Source organism: Aquila chrysaetos, chromosome 13 (genome assembly GCF_900496995.4).
Source record: "Aquila chrysaetos chrysaetos chromosome 13, bAquChr1.4, whole genome shotgun sequence".
Taxonomy (NCBI): domain Eukaryota; kingdom Metazoa; phylum Chordata; class Aves; order Accipitriformes; family Accipitridae; genus Aquila; species Aquila chrysaetos.
The window spans coordinates 20,412,151-20,432,441 of NC_044016.1; the positions used below are offsets into that span (position 1 = coordinate 20,412,151).

The 20,291-nt window shown below is 36.9% G+C and overlaps 1 protein-coding gene across 1 annotated transcript in view; it reads right to left on the minus strand.

The window, feature by feature from the left end:
* Positions 1 to 20,291, minus strand: part of DNAH8 (dynein axonemal heavy chain 8) — a 148,697-nt gene that overhangs the window by 78,160 nt on the left and 50,246 nt on the right. The window contains exons 33-46 of the mRNA XM_030036172.1: positions 19,107 to 19,306; positions 18,605 to 18,758; positions 18,350 to 18,513; positions 17,658 to 17,760; positions 16,931 to 17,035; positions 16,467 to 16,628; positions 14,353 to 14,577; positions 9,823 to 9,995; positions 7,819 to 7,997; positions 5,687 to 5,874; positions 3,621 to 3,707; positions 3,415 to 3,522; positions 2,495 to 2,629; positions 1,695 to 1,856 (exon numbers count right to left, since the gene is read on the minus strand). Coding sequence (XP_029892032.1) covers positions 1,695 to 1,856; positions 2,495 to 2,629; positions 3,415 to 3,522; positions 3,621 to 3,707; positions 5,687 to 5,874; positions 7,819 to 7,997; positions 9,823 to 9,995; positions 14,353 to 14,577; positions 16,467 to 16,628; positions 16,931 to 17,035; positions 17,658 to 17,760; positions 18,350 to 18,513; positions 18,605 to 18,758; positions 19,107 to 19,306 — 2,145 coding nt within the window. The remainder of the gene's footprint in view (positions 1 to 1,694; positions 1,857 to 2,494; positions 2,630 to 3,414; positions 3,523 to 3,620; positions 3,708 to 5,686; positions 5,875 to 7,818; positions 7,998 to 9,822; positions 9,996 to 14,352; positions 14,578 to 16,466; positions 16,629 to 16,930; positions 17,036 to 17,657; positions 17,761 to 18,349; positions 18,514 to 18,604; positions 18,759 to 19,106; positions 19,307 to 20,291) is intronic.

The following is a 20,291-nucleotide window of genomic DNA, read 5'->3' on the forward strand; positions in this document are numbered from 1 at the left end:
ATAATTGTTCAGTGATTTTCTAATTATTTATTTCTTGAGTTGTTAGTCTGCTGCATTTGTTAAGTTTGCTCTTTAAAGAAGGATGTGTATAGGCAAGTGTGTTGGCATAAAGATCATCAGAACATGAGTTAACTGTCTTTAATAATAAATTCAAAGCTAGTTTCAAACATGATTGCATGTCAGAAATACAACTGTCAACCATTTAAATGTTTTGTTGGAGTATAGGTTCAAAAAGCCATATAAGCACCTTTTTTCCTTCATATTAAATAACTACACATTCATTAATCAACAACATGTCATAAAGATTATCCCACATTAAACACAAATTACCATAATACAAAATTACAGTTCAATCATTAAATCATCAGTTTGCTAAACATAACATATTACAAATATTCTGAAGTCAAAATAATTTCTTGCAACACCCTAACAATTTTCTCTCTTTTGCTTTTCAATCAGAACACACACTAGGTCTAAAGACCTTGCAACACAAGGTAAAACATACTGCACTCCTGGCCAGCTGCCAGTGCACAGGGTCTATATTCTCTATTCCTCAACTGCCAAAATCCAAGTGTCTTTCATGTCAAAACTAAGCAAGTTTTTGTATTATGTAAACAACATTGTTTGCAACAACATTTTGCTGCAGTCTCTCATTCAGATTCTATGTATTTTCTTACTCATTTTTACTAAAACTCTTGCATGCAGGTAACGGAGGGATACATATTCCTCTTAGGCAGGGTCTTTCCACAGTATTCAGATGGCTAATGCACTTCAGAAGTATGCTAGCTTTGAGCACTACAGAAAGAAATTGACAGTAGCTGGGCTTGTTCACATCCTTCCTAGTATAGAAAGCCTCTAAATATCTTTATACCTTTAGTCTTTCAATCATGTGTGTCCTTGAGGGAAACAATTCGCGTTGTATGACAGTGTCATTCTTGTTACTGATGCTATTTTTGGTTCTTTCATTTTATAGTACCTACAAGCATGTTCACTTGCATGCTTAACCTTGTTATAGGTTTCCATAAGCTTGTCATAGCATATGCTAAGACATATATGCTCCATACATCCTGATACTTTAACTCTTTCAACTCAATACAGGTAAGCTGAATGATTACCCAACCATTGTATAGGTTTTCAAAACGTACGTGAGAAAAAACTTTACTACAATGTCTGCTCAAACTGATCATGAAGACTCTTCTTCATTACAGAAACATATTTAAATACATACCTCTTACATTCTTTTTTGCCCTTATAAAGGTCTCTTAGCTCTCTCCTACTTAGCAGGAGTTGTGCCCTGGCTATGTTTCTTCTCACTCTTCATTTACTGCTTTGGCCTTCAAAATGCCTCCCAAACCTCCTTATGCCCTACTGTCCCTACTCTAGTCTAAGAAACTCATGTTAGAGACCCATGTAGGTGCCTTGCTGCTTCATCCAGATACCTTGGATTCACTACTATATCTGGGAAAGGCTGGGTTAATAGCATGCTTTAAGGTATTTTTTTCTCTTCTTCTGGATAATTTAAAGAAATAAAAACCTAAAGTCCCTTGGACTGGTCTTCCTTACTGTGGTGTACACACAACCTTAATTTTTTCCCATATTAGAAGCACAAGTCCTTGAGTGAGACAGGCGTTTAACTACTAACATGGTGTTCTGACTCCTGTTTGTTACGAATGTTTTGGGAAAAAAAGTGTTACCTGAACAAGCTTAAGATTCCATGGTGGATGGTTAATCAATCCTGCTTCTTCAACCTGATTAGCTACTGCAGCCTGAAGCTCAGCATAAGTACTACTGTCCAGCTGTAACCCCGGAAAGAGATCATTGATAAGACTGAGAAACAAAGGCTCATCTTCATCTATCTGAAACAAAAAAGTTAAGTGCTTAAAGCATGGTTATCCAAAGAATGTTCTCAAATGAAAACTAATCTCTATTTTAAAATAATAAACAGTAAGAATATATTTTCTAAATACAGATGCTTATTTTCATAAACACAGCTAGCCAACAGGACAGCTCACTACAAAAATAGCAGTTTAAAAAATATCATCCATATGCCATGCAAGAAATAAAATTCAAATTGAAAGAAATTTCCCACTGAGCAGAGACTGGAATCTATTTGTAAAATTGATTCGTATAACACTTGCAGCATATATTGGAAAGAACATCCTATCTGGAAAGAAATCTTTAAGAGTCTAATTCAGTGGATACTCAAATTATTCAGTTTACTTGTGGTACAGTAGACAGTCTGCACACAAGTCAGTACATAAAATATCACACCCACAGCTAAGCCACTATTAACCTATTTGAACCTTTGCACTGTCAGCACTGTTTACAACTCTAATAAACTCTCATTGTTGTTTAATGATAACATGATGATTATCATATTTCATTTAAAAAAAAAAAAGATGTTTGAAATTTTTTCTAATCTTTTGCAAAACCCCATGAAATATCTAGTAGACTTGCCTCTACATGGTGCTAGAATATTAAATTAGATTCTTACCAGCTTAGAAAGATTCATATCTCTTAGCCCTCTCATAACAATACTTAATTCGCTTTCATTTGGCCTGGCCCTCTTTTGAGATCCAAGGGCCCTCAGTACTGAAAGAATATTCCTTAGACCAAAGTCATAATGGACCTAGAGAGTAGAAAAAGGCTTATGCATCAGTAACAAGTTCTCTAGCTTTATTTCATCATTATATCAAACCTTACTTGCATATTGTATAGTATAGTTGCCCTGCCTGAAAAAGATAGCTAAAATAGGAATTGTTGCTGTTGTTTAGGAATTATTCTATTCAAATAAATGAAGGATAAGAAGGTTATTTTCAGGAAAGGGGTGGGGGGGGAGGTTATAAGGTTTTTCTTATCTAATTCAAATTTAATTGACTTCACCATTTATAATGCCATATAGCAATTATTTTGTAGCTCTGTATAGCAAGGTTCTAAAAAAATAATAGTTCTGTTCCAGACTGGGTCTTTCAAACTGAGGCAGCTTAAAGCCAAGACATCAAATCAAAGTAGTGCTATGAGGAGAAAGGCAACCTAAATCAAACTTCAGGCATTCCCCCTGTGGTTTCCAATTTCCAACTACTTTCTCTAGCCCTAGATAATACTTACAGAAAAATGACATCACCAGGTTAATTTTTACGTGGCTGCCATGTTTAGGCAGAGAACCTCATGCACTTACAAATACAAACTATCTTTCTTTAACAAACAAATGTGTGTGACTGCATATACATGAATTAACATGGTTATTTGTTCAAAAATTTTATAGAGATATTTGTTTGAATTATATTTAAACTACTTCAGTATTTTGTAAAAAGCATAAAAGTGATGCTTCAAAAACAGTCTGCACAAACCAAAACCTAAGGGGTTGTATTGTGTAAATATGAAGACAAAAAGGAAGGGAATACATAACACTACCTGCTTAGTGAGCTGTTCTTCACAAAGTTTATAAAGAACAAAGAATTTTTGAGACAAGATCACGTTATCAATAAATCCATAACTTGCAAGCTTAACTCTTATAATTATCTGAAATACAATTATTTTTAGAAGTCCTGTTAGTTTTTCTGAAGATAGGAAAGCAAAGTAAAATACATTTTTTCTCTCAGTTTAGTCAGTAATTGTACCTGTCTATCTGGAACCATCATTGCAACAGTTCTAAACTGAATTTTGAGATTTTCTGGTAGTTCCTGACGTCCGGCATATCCGGGATTCTATGTAAGAAAACATACTGCATTATTATTTACAACAGTCAAAATAACATCCTTTTTATTGTTCAACAAAAGTAAATTTATGCATAAATACCTAGATCTGTTTAGAGTTAGAACTCCTGTCTAGTAATGATTAAAATGTGAAGAAAAAAATTCAACCATAATTACGAATTTAATAACCTATGCATAATTGCCAGAGTAATAACTGAATTTCTTTATCATAACAAGCCAGCAATCAGAGTTTTAAAATTTCATGGAATACAATCTATTTGGTCAATTTCTTCTAGTATATTCCCAATGCAAATAGCTTTCATTACCATTTTGCAGGAGGTAGGTTTTGTAACATATTAAAAATTCAGTGTCTAGCAAGAGCCAAAATACTAATACTAATACTACTACTACTAATAATAATAATTTTAAAAAGGATAAGAAGCAGTCTACAGTGAAGAAATATTAAGATAACCTTCTCTAATTCTTGTATCTAAAAGGCTAGCCTTAAAGTACAGAATCTCATGGAACATTTAATAGTTTGTGAGTGAATCCTATCCACTGAATTAAGAATCATATAAGAAATCATAATTCTCTTTTAGTAACAGATCTGACTTTAATAATGGCTCAAGAATATGCAGAGAATACTATCTAATGAAACAGTAAAAATAACACAGTCAACAAAATTAAAACATGAAAACTTTACAACAAAATTGTATGAAAGAAAATTTTAATGACCAAGAAAGTTTGACTAATAGATTTCTGGAAATGTGCTGCAAACATGAGGAATCACTCTGACATCAAATAGGTGACATTTAAGAAACTAGAAGCAGTGAAAAGATATTTATGACCTCCTCAGTTATTATCCTGCACTCGAACATGCAGATGAAGATTTTTATTTCCCATAAAGTCATCTTAGATTGCCATGTGCCTTGGTATTAGGAAACATACACTGTAAAATTTTCTGCCTGTGAGATGACAGGCATTAGTGCTATGAAGCCTCAGGAACCCTGTGGCAACAAGACAGCATACTCTGAAAGATAATATTCTAAATCCAGGAATTTGTGTTTCTCCCTTGTGTTATGGTTGGTAACTGGTGTAAAATTACATGTACTGTCTTGCATATCTTTTTTGCACAGAGCATCCATTCAGTTGTGGGATCTAACTTTGATCTATATATACTGCAAGTCTTTTTCACAGGTAGTCATTATAAGAAAGGGAACAATGTATCTCAAATACCACCCATAAAAACTCCATGATACAAGAAGTACAGTTCTGTCATAATGCCCACGCTGATTCCAGGATTGATGCACAAGACCAGAATGGGTGCCTTTGCCACAGAAGGCGAAAAGTGGACATCCAGCATTGTATTTACTAGTTTAGACACATGCTGTATCAACAAATGAAAGGATCTGATAATTTTTTGCACAGGTTTTGAAAAGACCTGTTGTCACCACAGTACAAGGAGGGTGGTTTATTCCAGAATCATCATACTTGTCTTCTGTAAATCATCTTGAAGAATTCTTTTTATATATCCATGTAAAGTACCCATTAGACAAGACATATGTCCTTCAAAAATGTCCTTCCTGTATCTCCTGTTTTAAGTGAATGTTCTTTTTTTTTTTTTTCCCCTACAGTATCTTTCTCACTAATACTGTAAAGTATTTCAAGCTAAGGTAGTAAAGCATATTAGTGTTTCAGTCCTCTCAGTGAGCACAGAGAATTCTGGAAGTTTGGCCAAACTCTTAGTCTACATAATGAATTGCAATACAGTAATGAATGGACATAATTATGAACCTTTTCAATAATCTTAAAGTAAAAATGAAGGCATGCAATTCATGAATAATCAGATTATTTATGTGCTCCAGTAGTTTAGTCTAATTGTATAGCAACAGTATCACTTAATTAATAAAATCAGTTATTTTCACCTCGCCATTTAATTAACTTATATATAGTAGAATTCATCACTTCTCTGGAATTATTACTACATTTACCATTGTTAGGAAAATTCCAAACTCTGGATTTAAATCTACACAGTCTCCATCAGAAAATATGAACTGCTTTTTTCTTTCTTTTCTTGCTGTTAAAATAATATAGATTTGTTGTGCTGCTACTGACAAGACAGGCAACTCAATTCGGTTGAATTCATCAAAACACCCCCAAGATCCAGACTGTGCAAGACCTAAAACAGGGACAGAAAAATTTATTATCTGTTGTTCTTCATGCATATTTGAGACATCTGAACTAGATGACTTTTCTTTCAAATTATTAAATAAAATTAGTTTTATTTATTGCCCTGTGGCCAAGGCCTATCTTCCTCCAATCTACCTGACTATTTCCATATCAATCTGAATCAATATTAGCTGATTTATACAAAATGCTTAAAAGTGAATCAAAATCAGAAAAAAATCTTTTGATATCTTGCGGCATTTGGCAGATCTTTTCATCCAGATCTTTCTGTGAATGTAGCCTTTTATTGTCAAGGGGCAATTCAATTATTTGCCAAAAGCTGTATTGTCAATCTAAAAAACTAAAAAGAAGTGACTCAGAGCTACAAAAGACCAACCCTAAACGCTACAACAAAAAAATCCCCAAGTTTTTTAATTTTCATTTGGGTTTTCAGCCTTTACAGTGCTTTTAAATTACTTTTTCCTTGGCTCTTACAAATCATAAAGGTTAAAATTAAAAATTGAAATTATTTTTGCACTAACTAGGGGTTTAAATAAAACTCTGAATCTCACAAGGCAGAAAATATTAATCTTACAGCATATATCTCTATGCATAAGCATTACCATCTAAGTCCACACTAAACTATGAGTTTTTCATGTTATGGTACAGGATATTAACATTCAAAGTGTGGACAATGCTCTGTGTGAACTTGTCTATGAAAGAAAGAGCTGAAGACATAAAATTAAATGGAAGGAGAGATCTAGTAGCACTATATTAATAACAATAACATTTTCATAAAGGATTAATTTCACAGTTGCCTATTTTCAGTTTAGAAAAGTAACATGTCTTTAGTAGCAACTAAGAAAATTGTTGTCCCTTTAGCAACATTTTATGAGAAAATTTGTAGCAACATTTTTTCCCAAATGATATTGATGTACCAGCAGGCAGTAGTTTTCTTTCATGTATACTGAAAGATAGCTTTTTAAAAGTGAAAAATTTATCCAGTTTATTCAGGGTATATTATTGTTATGCAGTTAAGGCTAAATCGTTTTAAAGGGATTCTGTCATGTACTCAAAGATTTTTTTTAAATTTGAATAGATTGACTTTCAAAGGGGCAATATGTTTATAAACCCACAGTTTTAGGCACTTTTATGCCACATTATTTGTTTGCTAAAAAAAAAAACCACATTAAAAAAATTATTAATAGTTCCACCCCTTGTTTCTCAATACATACAATACCATAATTTTGAAAAATGAGCTGACAGAAACTTCATGAAGTTCAAGTCCTTCATCTGGAACAGAATAACTCCATCCAGCAGTACAGCTTCAGTGCTGACTGGCTACAAAGCAGTTTTGCAGACAATTACCTGGTGTCCTGCTTAACAACTAATTGAACATGAATCAGAATTACACCCTTGTAGCAAAAGAAGCCAGCCACATATTGGGCAAGGGTGTAGCCAGCACATTGAGGAAAATCATTGTTTGCCTCTACTCTGCACTTGTGAAATAGCAGCTGGAGTACTGTGTTCAGTTTGGGGCTTACCAATAGAGGAGAGACATTGGATGGTTAGTGGCTGGAGGACATGACACAGAGGCAGAGGCTGAGAGAACACAATTTGTTGAGCCTGAAGAGAAAGCTAAGGGGAAAACCTATTGCTGTTCACACTAGCTAATAGAAGGCACTGAGAAACTGGAGCCAGGCTCTTCTCAGAGATGCAATGGAAGGAGAGGAGACAATGGACACAGGTTTCAATGTGGGAAATTCCAAGTCAATGAAAGTATAAAAAAATGTTAACATGAGGATGGTCAAACTGTTGAACAGGGGCCTAGAGGTGTTGTGGAATGTCCATCCCTGGAGTACTCAAAACTCAACATGATAAGGTCCTGAGCAACCTGCTCTAATTGCACCTGCTAAATGACCTGTGGAGGTCTCTTCTATCCTACATGAAGTCTTACCTTTGAAAATCCTACCCAAACCTCTGAAGTCCATTTGATCAGAGCAGTTAAAGACTACTACGTATTTTCCCAGAGCCTTTCCCATGTCTTTCGTCGTTTCTGTTTTACCAGTTCCAGCTGGTCCTGCTGGAGCTCCTCCCATGTTCATTCCCAAAGCCTGTGCTAAAGTTATATAGCACCTATAAATGTTAATTCATATTAATTCATTAAATCATATGAAAGATATATGTGTATATATATGACAATGAGTTATGTGATATTCTACAGCTCTTATGTTGAAACATTACTTCTTCAAAAAGCAGTTCCATGAGTGCAGGAAGTTCAGAGCAGTATAAGTCACAAAATACAGCATTTAAATGTTACTTATAAAAGCAAAAAATTTTATGTGGTGTTAATATAGTTTCTTACAAACTGTGATTATTAGACAAGCTAAAAAAAAATTAATGCACACCACATAAAGGAATTCAATTGTCATTAACTCTTTTGGCAGCTATAAAGAGCAGATTGTACTGTTGAATTCTGCCACCTCATCATATTCTGCAGCATCCTAATCTGTATACATTTCATTAGGTTAGGTTACCTTTGTCTAAATCCTCAAGTGTGAAAGAATAAGGATATATGGCCCCTTCCACAATTATGGGTAAAAAAAAATTTACAACTTTAAGAAAAAAAAAACCCTAAGCATTACCCTTTTTTTTTTTCTTTTTTTTTTAAGCCTTAAAAAATTTAGACTACTGTTTTAGTTATATGAGAGTCTTAATTACAATTTTCATTCATGGTAAGGTATGGAAGGGTAACGCTAAAGGAATTAAATGACAAAGTTCCTATACAAATGATAGGGTAACTTCACTGTCAAATCAACTCAACATACTCTGAACACATTTCTAACTACAGTATTTCTGGTTTTAATCCATAATTGAACAGAATTGAATGACTAACTAGTTCCTACAGTTTAGCTTGAATCACTGTAATATATTATGCCAAACTTGCACTGCAGGGACCTTGATGTTTTCTAACCAATAAGAAAATTTCTAGTGACATAAGCGTTTAATTCTACCATTTTATTGGAGTCAAGGCAAATTTTGGGGTAGAATTTAACATTTTGCATGAAAAATACTTGATTGTTGAGAGCAGTACAGTTCACTGCAGAAATGTCGTGCACTTTCCATATTGTCACAATAGCAGTCCTACCTCTTCTGGAAAAATAAAGATGTTCAAAAATCTGTACAGACACATACTTCACATAGGTAGCAAAGTAAATGATTGTAGGTTGGAAGTTATTTTTGATTCTTGAGGGGATCTTTTTGCAAGTGAAGTATCTTTTGGCCTTCTATTTTCTAATTTGGTCAAAAGTGACATCTCAAGAAAGGAATAAATGGAGGAAAAATTTTGACAAGAAAAGAAGCCAAGAAATTCCCAAGAGGAAAAAAGAAAAATAGTTCTCATTGTTAAGCCACATTTGAAACAAAATTAATGGTTGTTTGCTTGCCTGGCTAGAGAACAATGGCAGGTGAGTGCATACAGCTGGGACTTTGTCAACATCTAGATTCTTATGGAGAAATCTAAACTGTTTCCCAGTACTAATAAGACAACAGACACTGACTGGTTGTCTTGGACTTTCAAAGACATTGGTAGCCACAAAATCTTTAAAGAATTCCTTATTACAGAATTTGAAATATTTGACCTAATCTTTTCTTCAGTATAGAAATACTACTAAATTATACATTACTATATAACATTAAAACTATTCATTTCTGCAACTAAATCTTTTTCTTTTTTAAGAGTAGGCAGTGATAAAATTTTTCTAGGAATTACTAAGTGTACAAATTACTGAGACTCTATTTTACCTTTTCTAAAAGAGTATGATTAACCAAATGTAAGACAAAATTTTCATGAATGACCTAGCCCACACAGGACTTAATTCAGTATGTACTTCTTTAAAGATATATGTTAAATAAACACTATAAATATTTAAAGTATTCATTATATAGTTGTTTTTCTAACCTGTCTGTAAGAGGTGTTATAACCAGACGATCAGTGCAACCCAGAAATTCATTTTGGTAAACAAAATCAACATCTGTAATGGATACCAAGACTTTATCGAAATCTTCTTTAAAGTAGAATCTAGACTGCTTTAACCATTCAAAATCAGTTGGTGATTTGATGTGCATTTTTACCTTAAAAGAAAGTAAACAAATGTATATGTTATAATTGAGCATCCATATTTATTGTCTTTGATAACTGTGATAAAATGCTTATTTGTATGAGAATAATGAGTGATTACTCAGGTTAAAGTTCCTATGTAAGTAGTGAAATACACATAAGCATCACACAATACGTTCAGATGTATGCTAAACTGATACTAAAAAATGTCCTGATCACTTAACCTGATCATCACAACATCTGTGTTAATCAAATAAATCTTAAATTGCTTTGGTAGTGCAGCTCACTCCCCAAGTGAAATTAGCAAACAACACACTGCTAAATCCACCAAACACATTGGAACAAAGGGCATGACGAAGGGACGATCCGACTGAGACATGGAAGGCAAATTGTGTAAAATGTAATAAGCTTGTGTCATCATGTATTGGCTTTGTGTGGCAAGGTTTTGGTAGCGGGGGGGTTACAGGGGTGGCTTCTGTAAGAAGCTGCTGGAAGCTTCCCCTGTGTTCGAGAGAGCGCCAATACCAGCCGGGTCTAAGACGGACCCGCCACCGGCCAAGGCCGAGCCAATCAACGATAGCGGTAACGCCTCTGTGATAACATTTTTAAGAAGGAAAAAAAAGTTGGAACAGATGGAAAACGGCAGCCTGAGAGAGGAGTGAGAACATGTAAGAGAAACAACCCTGCGGACACCAAGGTCAGTGAAGAAGGAGGGGGAGGAGGTGCTCCAGGCGCCGGAGCAGAGATTCCCCTGCAGCCCGTGGGGAAGCCCATGGTGAGGCAGGCTGTCCCCCTGCAGCCCAGGGAGGTCCACGGTGGAGCAGGTATCCACCTGCAGCCCGTGGAGGACCCCACGCCGGAGCAGGTGGGTGCCCGAAGGAGGCTGTGACCCCGTGGGAAGCCCACGCTGGAGCAGGATCCCGGCAGGACCTGCGGATCTGTGGAGAGAACAGCCCATGCTGGAGCAGGTTTTCTGGCAGGACTTGTGACCCCGTGGGGGACCCACACTGCAGCAGTGTGCTCCTGAAGGACTGCACGCCGTGGAAGGGACCCATGCTGGAGCAGTTCGTGAAGAACTGCAGCCCGTGGGAAGGACCCACGTTGGAGAAGTTCGTGGAGGACTGTCTCCCGTGGGAGGGACCCCACACTGGAGCAGGGGAAGAGTGTGATGAGTCCTGCTCCTGAGGAGGATGAAGCGGCAGAAAATAACGTGTGATGAATTGACCGTAAACCCCATTCCCCTTCGCCCTGCGCCGCTGGGGGTTTGGTAGAGAATCCAGGAGTGAAGGTGTGCCTGGGAAGAAGGGAGGGGTCGAGGGAAGGTGTTCTGAGATTTGGTTTTATTTGCCATTACCTTACTCTGGTTGATTTGTAATAAATTGAGTTAATTTTCCCCAAGCTGAGTCTGTTTTGCCCGTGACAGTAATTGGTGAGTGATCTCTCCTGTCCTTATCTTGACCCACAAGCTCTTTGTTATATTTTCTCTCCCCTGGCCAGCTGAGGAGGGGGAGTGATAGAACAGCTTTGGTGGGCACCTGGCATCCAGCCAGGTTCAACCCACCACAGTCTTTTTGGTGCTGAAGCCCGGGGGGAATGTGAAGAATTTGAGTAAGGATAGTAACTGAGAGAGGTAATGGGCAAAACATGGACTGAACAAAACATGGACAGCTAGACAGTGAAGAGCTGCATGACAAGTGGGGAATTTTTGTTGTTGTAATTGTGGTGAAGGGACAAGGGGTGGATTGTGTGTAAATTGTCCGCTTTTTGTCGGTGGTGTGATGATATTATTTCAATTTCAGTGTGGAGAATTCTTTTTTGTTGATGTGAGTGAAGATTTTGTGTGATGAATATAGATTTTAATGATAATTCTTAAATATGTGATGCACAGAGGCGAAGGGTGGAATGGAGGTTCCACGTTGGATGCCAAAAAGGACTGTGGTGGGTTGACTCTGGGTGGGTGCCAGATGCCCACAAAAGCCACTCTATCACTCCCCCTCATCAGCTGGACAGGGCAGAGAAAATATAACAAAAGGCTCGTGGGTCAAGATAAGGACAGTTTAATAAAGTGAAAGCAAAGGTCGTGCACGAAAGGAAAGAAGAAAGCAAATCATGTTATTCTCTACTTCCCATCAGCAGGCAATATCTAGCCACTTCCTGGGAAGCAGGGCTTCAGTACGTGTAGTGGTTGCTCCGGAAGACAAAAATGCCCCCCCCCCTCCATCTCCCTTAGCTTTTGTATCTGAGCTGACGTCATATGGTACGGAATATCTGTTTGGTTAGTTTAGGTCAGCTGTCCTGGTTATGTCCCCTCCCAAGATCTTGCCCAGCCCCAGCCTGCCCGTTGAGGGGGGAAAAAAATGTTGGAGAGACAGCCTTGATGCTGTGCCAGCACTGCTCAGCAGTAGCCAAAACACTGGTGTGTTATCAACACCTTTCTAGCTACTGATGCAGAGCACGGCACTACGAGGGCTGCTATGGGGAGAGTTAACTCCATCTCAGCCAGACCCAATACAATTGTTTACATTCCTTTATTTTTTGAGAAATGCAATCCCTCAACACTACATCTCTTGCATATTTTTACTGCTGATATGTGATGGGTTGGCCCTGGCTGGATGCCAGGTGCCCACCAAAGCTGTTCTATCACTCCCCCTCCTCAGCTGGCCAGGGGAGAGAAAATATAACAAAGAGCTTGTGGGTCAAGATAAGGACAAGAGAGATCACTCACCAATTACTGTCACGGGCAAAACAGACTCAGCTTGGGGAAAATTAACTCAATTTATTACAAATCAACCAGAGTAAGGTAACGACAAGTAAAACCAAATCTCAGAACACCTTCCCTCGACCCCTCCCTTCTTCCCAGGCACACCTTCACTCCTGGATTCTCTACCAAACCCCCAGCGGCGCAGGGCGAAGGGGAATGGGGTTTACGGTCAATTCATCACACGTTATTTTCTGCCGCTTCATCCTCCTCAGGAGCAGGACTCATCACACTCTTCCCCTGCTCCAGTGTGGGGTCCCTCCCACGGGAGACAGTCCTCCACGAACTTCTCCAACGTGGGTCCTTCCCACGGGCTGCAGTTCTTCACGAACTGCTCCAGCATGGGTCCCTTCCACGGCGTGCAGTCCTTCAGGAGCACACTGCTGCAGTGTGGGTCCCCCACGGGGTCACAAGTCCTGCCAGAAAACCTGCTCCAGCATGGGCTGTTCTCTCCACAGATCCGCAGGTCCTGCCGGGATCCTGCTCCAGCGTGGGCTTCCCACGGGGTCACAGCCTCCTTCGGGCACCCACCTGCTCCGGCGTGGGGTCCTCCACGGGCTGCAGGTGGATACCTGCTCCACCGTGGACCTCCCTGGGCTGCAGGGGGACAGCCTGCCTCACCATGGGCTTCCCCACGGGCTGCAGGGGAATCTCTGCTCCGGCGCCTGGAGCACCTCCTCCCCCTCCTTCTTCACTGACCTTGGTGTCCGCAGGGTTGTTTCTCTTACATGTTCTCACTCCTCTCTCAGGCTGCCGTTTTCCATCTGTTCCAACTTTTTTTTCCTTCTTAAAAATGTTATCACAGAGGCGTTACCGCTATCGTTGATTGGCTCGGCCTTGGCCGGTGGCAGGTCCATCTTAGACCCGGCTGGTATTGGCTCTCTCGAACACAGGGGAAGCTTCCAGCAGCTTCTTACAGAAGCCACCCCTGTAACCCCCCCTGCTACCAAAACCTTGCCACACAAAGCCAATACAACAATTTACCACAGTCTACAAAGTTTAAGTATAGGATTGGCTTTATCTGTAGGTTTTAGTAGGGTTTTTTTGTTTGTTTGTCTTCTATGTATTCTCCTTAGGAACCAGAAAGAGAATTGCAGTAGCCTACTGTCCAAAGGAATAGGAGAGACAGAAGGAAGAAACAAGGAGATATAGAAGATGTTGCTGTAACTCTAGAACAGGTGGAGCTAAAGTGCAGCCTAGTGCCAACTACTGAGATTCTGTAACAAGCAATAAGGAAATTATCTATGATGATAAAGCTACAACACCCTCAGCAGACTCAACTTTTTTAGTTAAGCAAGTAAGAGTAATGAAACAGTTTCTTAAAGAAAGGACATACTAAAAGGTTTTTGTCTATCAAAACAATTCTGTAGGAAGAAGTGGAAAATTGAAATATTTTAAGAAAAGCATAAAAATTTGGAGCAAATATTTAGATGACAGAACTGATGGATTTTATTCTAGTTTAGGCAAAAATGTACTGGTTTTACTATGGTGAGATTATGGGTATCTCTGTCTTATGAAAACATGCATACACGTGTAACTAACTACCACACATAAGAAAAATTATTATGACAGAAAATGCATTTAATTGTCAGAAATCAAAATCTATACTTTACCAAATCATCAAAAATATCACGCTGATGCACATGAATGGTAATAAGCGTTTCAAATTTCACTCTGTCAAACTTGGAAAGATCATGCGTGGTCTGGCTAATCAACATATTCAGAATCTCCAGAAATCTCCCATTGGTTACTTGCATGATTTTTCTGTCCTCTTTAGCATTCTGTAGAGCTTCTTCTGAATCACGTGTCCACAACATTTGAATTCCCAGTAATCCAACCTACAAATTTAATATGTGAAAAAAAAAAAAAAATCACTTGTTGAACACTACCTTTATTATAGAAGCCTTAGGTGTAATAGGAACAATAAATTATGGTGTAGAGATTATCATTACTTCCAGTGTGATGCTATCTCACCAGGATACTGTGCTGAGTTAGTTGGCTTTGCTGTGGTACTGGAAACTCCTGAGAAAACATTTTTAAAATTTTACAAAAATTTGTCGCATACTGAGATAGACACAAATTAACAATGAGTCAGTTTCACTTACAATCCCTAAGTGTACTCCAATATCACAAACATGAAGAGGTCTTAAATTGTGGGGAGAAGTCCTGAAAATTTCCCATTCGTAGCTAATTAAAGAACACAAAAAAAAAAAAAAAATTCTGTGCATTTCTACTGAACATGGGATGGATTGCTATCTTTCTAACATGGTGTCATGACTGGAGTACAGGCTAAAGCACACTGAACTGCACATTATTTTGCTTCCAAATAAATCTAGAGAGTTATAGGATGTTGTGTTTAAACTACAGTCTCAGACTGATTTTGATTTACAGTAGCAGCACACCCATGACAAAATAAACGAGAACTGTATCAATACCTTTTTTCCCCACATTTCTACAGTCACAAAGCACCAAGAGTTAAAAATTTGACTCACCCATTCTTTCTACTTTTCTATCTCCCTATACCTGTAGTAAGTTCGTGGTTACAGAGATTGTGCAGCAGGAAATATCTCACCATTTTAGAATCATTAGGCTATCATCAGTAGAGTCTAAACCAAATTTATTTTAGAATGACCAGTTAGAGGAAAAAAAATTAAAAATCTTTGGATGTGACCTTTTTCATGCTACCTGTAATAGAAGCTTCTGAGACAGGAAAAAGGCAGTTTGAAGGAAAGAAAACATTTCAAGTATTTGTCAGTATGTTGCCCAATTTCTTTGCTGTCCTATAACACAGCTTTTCTTTCTCTGTACTTTAAATTTCTTGGCCAAAGACCATTTCTTCTTCTCCCCCCTGCCAACACAAACAATGCTTTGGACATAAAAACATATGGATTAGCAAGACATGAGAAAGAAGATCTTTGCAGATGGTAATAAAGCCACTTCAAAATATCTGACATGCAAGTAAGACAGACAGTCCTTATCTGTTTAAAGAAAAATAGTAGACTTTTTAAAATAAATACTGCTGAGATAATACATAATTATGTCATAAATACAGCTTTAAGATAATTCTATTAAAGTGTACTTAATTTTTTTTTTTAAATTGGCAAAGTATTGGCCAGTTTTAACATTTGCAGAATTTCTATTAAAAAAATTACACCCAGCACTGTACTGATTAGCAAATTACAGAGTTAGAATTTGTAGAGAATAGGAAACAATTCATTACTTGTTAATGAAATTTATGAATTATCAGTAAGATGGAAGAGTCTCTAGGCAAACTAGAATCCTTCAAGATAGGTTTCTACTAGGACTGCATTATCATAGTGACAAATATATGCACTATGAGGCAAATCTTGTAAATGATGAGATAAATAACATAATCATAGCTCTTGCAACCTTAATTATGAGAGAGAAATCAATCTGCACATGAAATTTTATTTGCATCTGAAAGGGGTTCAATATCCATCACAGAAAATATAAGCTCTACTTCCTATTCTCCAAGAGAAGAAAAAAGTCATTCTGAAGTAGATTACGAGAAAAATATTATGCTATGTTTAGGGTACCAAAATTGAAGTCATTAAGGACTGCATTCTACTGAGTAGATCCTTATCCTTGTATCCTCTATGAAAACTTCCTCATATAGACAATCCTATATGCTCTTTACATCCCGCCCCATCTCCCCACCCACCCCCAACCCAGACTCCATACACAAATCCACATCCTGTAATCTCACCTGTGCTGGGAACTGATTAAGAAAATTCAGCAACTGATATCCTGGGTCACTAATTTGATAATATGCTGTCCTAATTATGCCATGCAATGAATTCTGCTGCACACACAATAAATCCTGCAACCAAAGTTCTACTGGTCCTTTTGCAGTCACCAGAGTATCCAACTGAAAAATTAATAAAAGTAAAAGGTACAAAATAGAACATAGTTACTGAACTTCTGTTCAAGAACGTTAGTTACTAAATAGTTATTAAATTTCTGTTCAAGACAACAGATTTAATTTCAATAAACATACTAGAAATTTATTTAATGAAGACATATTATAGTTTTGTTACACAAATCCTAGAAATGTTCATTTGTAATTAATTAAATTCAAATTATTCAGTGTAATATATACTTGTATGTTCAATAATAGAATGATTTATCTATCAACAACATTTCTGGAAAAAAAAAAATTCAGAGAATTACTGGAATTTTTTCTCCTTCTCTTGATATGACTGCCAGTATGCGATCATAATCCTTTGGGTGAAAGTCTACTTCATTTATATTGTCAGATATGGAAGGCAGATGTGGCTGTAAGGATAATTCAGAAGTCATTCAATGTAAATATATAATATTAGCAAACAGAAGAAAATCTCAGATAAGGTTATCTTGTAAATGTTCATCTGAACCTACAGATGAATTTCAGACCATCTGTAGGTAATGATTAGAGAAATGGTTATGTAGGATTTTATCTTCATTTGCTGGTGGGGTTTTTTTGGTTTTTTTTTTTTTTTTTTTTTTTAGTTTCCAGAGATCAGCTATTGTATGAGATCAACTATGTTATCCCAGTCAACCCTCAGTAACAATCCAGACTAGTTGGACTATAAACCTTCAGTAACACTCCAGACTAGCTGAATGAATTTTGCAATATGCAAAGCATGAAAGTCTCACAGGGTCCATTCTGTTTAGTTGTGAAAGGAACCACCAGCAAATCACTTGATGGGACCACACTCCAGTGTTCTGAATTCTGAAGATTTTTTTAAATTACAGATATCCATTTTGTATTTTCTTAAAGAATAAAGAGCAAGAAACAAAAATTTTTCTCAAGCAAAGCTTATAAGAAAATGGTTACATTTTCATTTATTAAATGCTTTTCCATACTCTTATTTATTTTTGTTATAAGCAGAAAAAAAAAAAATCACTAATTTTGTACCTGAATTGTATGAGAATCACTTGCTTGTCCAAGAATTTCAAGTAGGACAGGATCAGAAACAAAAAAGAATCTAGGAAACAGTAATCTTTTCTTCTCTAAGTACCTTTTAAATTGAACAAGATTTCTATTAGAATATTTCAGCTCTTCAATTTTTTCTAAGAATGAAAGTAAGACTGAAATACTATTAATCATAGAATGGTTTGGGTTGGAAGGGACCTTAAAGATCATCTCGTTCCACCCCCACTGCCATGGGTAGGGACACCTTCCCCTAGACCAGGTTGCTCAAAGCCCCATCCAGCCTGGCCTTGAACACTTCCAGGGATGGGGCATCCACAACTTCTCTGGGCAACCTGTTCCAGTGCCCCACCACTCTCTCAGTAAAGAATTTTTTCCTAATACCCAATGTAAATCTATCCTCTTTCAGTTAAAACCGTTACCCCTTGTCCTATCACGACACTCCCTGTTAAAGAGTCCCTCCCCATCTTTCCTGTAGGCCCCCTTTAAGTACTGGAAGGCCACTATAAGGTCTCCCCAGAGCCTTCTCTTCTCCAGGCAAAACCATCTCAACTCTCACAGCCTATCCTTATAGTGGAGGTGCTCCAGCCTCCCTGATCATCTTCGTGCTCCTCCTACTATAACTCATGTAAACTATTTACAAAATAATAATGCATTAAAAATTAAACAATTCATACCCTGTAAGTGATTTCTGACATAATTCCAACTGTTCATGTAAATGAGGGAGAAGTTGCTCCATAGTCTCATCTCCAACACAGCAGTTAATTACATTTGGGTTTTCCCGAGCTCGTTGCATTATTCTTATCCATGATTTGTCAATATTCTGAAAACGCTTTGCTTCCTATATATAGCAAAAACATAAGTACTTTCACAGCACAATCTGTTGGAAATTATTACACAGATAGCTTTTAGGCAAGCATTGTAAAGTTTACCTGGGGTAACTCTTTTGCAATATCTCCCCCTACAAAAACAGCTTCAAGATAAATCCAGAGGTTCTGCACAACCAGCCATTCTTCAATTATGTCTGTAGAGCTGCTTAGTTTATAAATCCAGGTCTGAATTTCCTTTTTAAATGGTGCATTGTATCTAAAAAAGGATGAGAAGCAGAAATTATTTAATGCTAAATAAAGCTATTATAAAATAAATACTCTAGAATGGTGAAAAAAAACCCCAGACAACACTTGTTTCACTTAGAGGAAGAAGAATCTTGCAGAAAATTTTAACCAGCTTGATTATATTCAAATCTATTGAGACAATAGTTTGTTACTAATACATGAAAGTCTTCCACTTGAAGAAGATTTTCATTAGACATTATAACATACTTTTTAATTAAAAAATAGTATTCCATTTAAATTTACTGCTGATTTAGCCTAATAATAGTACAGTTGCTATCTTGGTGTGTTTCTGAAAATACCATACACAATTTAAAAGTACCTATTGGTCAGTAAAGAGCCAAGAATCATTAAACTGTCCTCCATCAACATTATCATTTCTGATGATTCATTTCCCTTTAACAGCAACTCTCCTCTCCCTTTGAATGATGAAAAGCTCAGAATTTGGCTTCCCCAAATGTCAGCTATTTGAGATAGTTTGGCTTCTATATCCTTTTCCTTTGTAGCAGATATGCATATATCCTGCAAAGAACGAACCATTTTTTAGAATCTCCATTCTTCAGAAGTGAAATCTTTCCTAATATTACACATCAGGTAACAGAATATTTTATAAAATTCCATATATTGTTTTTAAATAGTACAGAAATGTGTCACACAAATGCAGAGGTCACACTACTAATTTTACTTAAATTACATGTACGGATAACTGAAAAATGTACACTTGGAAATGCATGGATATACCATTTCTGTGGCTTCACATTTTGTTATATCTGCATAACAAGATTTCTGAATCATCATTTCTACAAAATTTAGCATAGTGATGGAGACTCATCACCAGATGAACTCTCAGTCTTATGACATTTCAATTTATAGAATCACAGCATCTAAGAATAGTTTAGGTTGGAAAGCTCATCAAGTCCAACATTCTATTCAAATCAGAGCTTAACTCAAAATTAAGCAGATCACCTTGGAATGCTCCTGTATAAATGAAGTATGGATATAACAATAGCTTTTGCACGCATATTTACCCTGTGAAACTTGTAAACTCCATTGAGAGTTTTTTCAGGTTATGTGGGGGACCTTTTGAAGTTGTATGGTTCAGAAGAATCCATAAAGATCTAGAAAAGTACTCATACTAAATATTAACAAGCATGGAGCCTTCCTGTAAAATTTCTGATTTATTTACAAATCTTTAAAGCCACCACAGAGTTAAAAAAGTAGGAGACCATGATCATTTGAAGATTTGTCTGGGTTTTTTCGTGTTTTAGAAGGACTAAGAAAATCATAGAAAATAGGGCCAGGAAGAATGAGAAGAGATTATCTAGCAGTAAGTTTCCAAAGATTCCAGCTGCTACCTCTGTCTTTGTTCACAAGGATAAGAACTTCTAAATAAAATATAAATTATTTAAAACTAGTGTGGTCTGATTGAGAGTCAAGGACTTTAACAATGTAAAAAAGGTGATAATTTCATAAGTAACCATATTATTTTTGCTGACAATATAAAATG